The sequence below is a fragment of the Fukomys damarensis genome, unplaced genomic scaffold (assembly GCF_012274545.1).
Source record: "Fukomys damarensis isolate Sample0158 unplaced genomic scaffold, DMR_v1.0_HiC HiC_scaffold_12, whole genome shotgun sequence".
NCBI lineage: Eukaryota > Metazoa > Chordata > Mammalia > Rodentia > Bathyergidae > Fukomys > Fukomys damarensis.
In genome coordinates, this window is record NW_022900924.1 from 43,739,499 (window position 1) to 43,740,153 (window position 655).

General features: G+C 67.2%; 1 protein-coding gene across 1 annotated transcript in view; it reads right to left on the reverse strand.

Moving 5' to 3' along the window:
- The window catches only part of Pigz (phosphatidylinositol glycan anchor biosynthesis class Z), an 18,764-nt gene extending 18,251 nt beyond the window's left edge, over positions 1–513 (reverse strand). The window contains exon 1 of the mRNA XM_033762559.1: positions 45–513. Within this exon, the coding sequence (XP_033618450.1) occupies positions 45–108 (64 nt within the window). The 5' untranslated portion in view covers positions 109–513. The remainder of the gene's footprint in view (positions 1–44) is intronic.
- Between the last annotated feature and the right edge of the window lie 142 nt (positions 514–655).

Here is a 655-nt window from a genome sequence, read left to right on the forward strand (position 1 = left end):
GGTCCGGGTCCTCATCCCCCAGGCGGGCGTGGAGGAGGTCAGACCTTCCAGACGCTGAACCCGCGCTGCTCCCCGGGCCCCTGCATTGGCGGGGTGGGTGGGGGGCATCTGGTCTGATCCAAGCGACGTCCCCAAGCCACGTCCCCAACTTCATGTTTCTTTTAGACAAGCTGCTGAGTCCCAGGTCCGGCCCTACTCCGCACCGTTTTAAGGCTGCGCCAGAGGAGGGTCCGAAGCCTCAATCCAAAGCTGCCTCACTGGGCCACTCTCCCGAGGAGCCCGTCCTCCAAGGCCCCAGGCCCAGTCCCGGTCCCCCAAGTCCCGACTGGCTCTGGTTTCACCCTCGCTGATGCCTAGGCTGCCCGGGCCCTGCAGGAGCTCGAAGGCATTGGCAGAACTGGGGCGGGCGACCTCCTGCTTGGCTGCCCCAACAGGCAGGTTAACAGAGCGCAGCGTGCACACACTGCGTTCACGCAGCGCCACACAAACGCGCACGCACTGCGATCACACAGCGCCACACACACCACGGGCGTCACGCACATGCTAAGCAGAAAGGCAGAGGACAAGGCTTGTCCCCCCGCTGGGCCGCATCTCCTGAGCCCCGGCCCGCAGCTGGGCGTCCCGAGGGGCCCGGGGCGCTGGAGCGTGGAGCGGG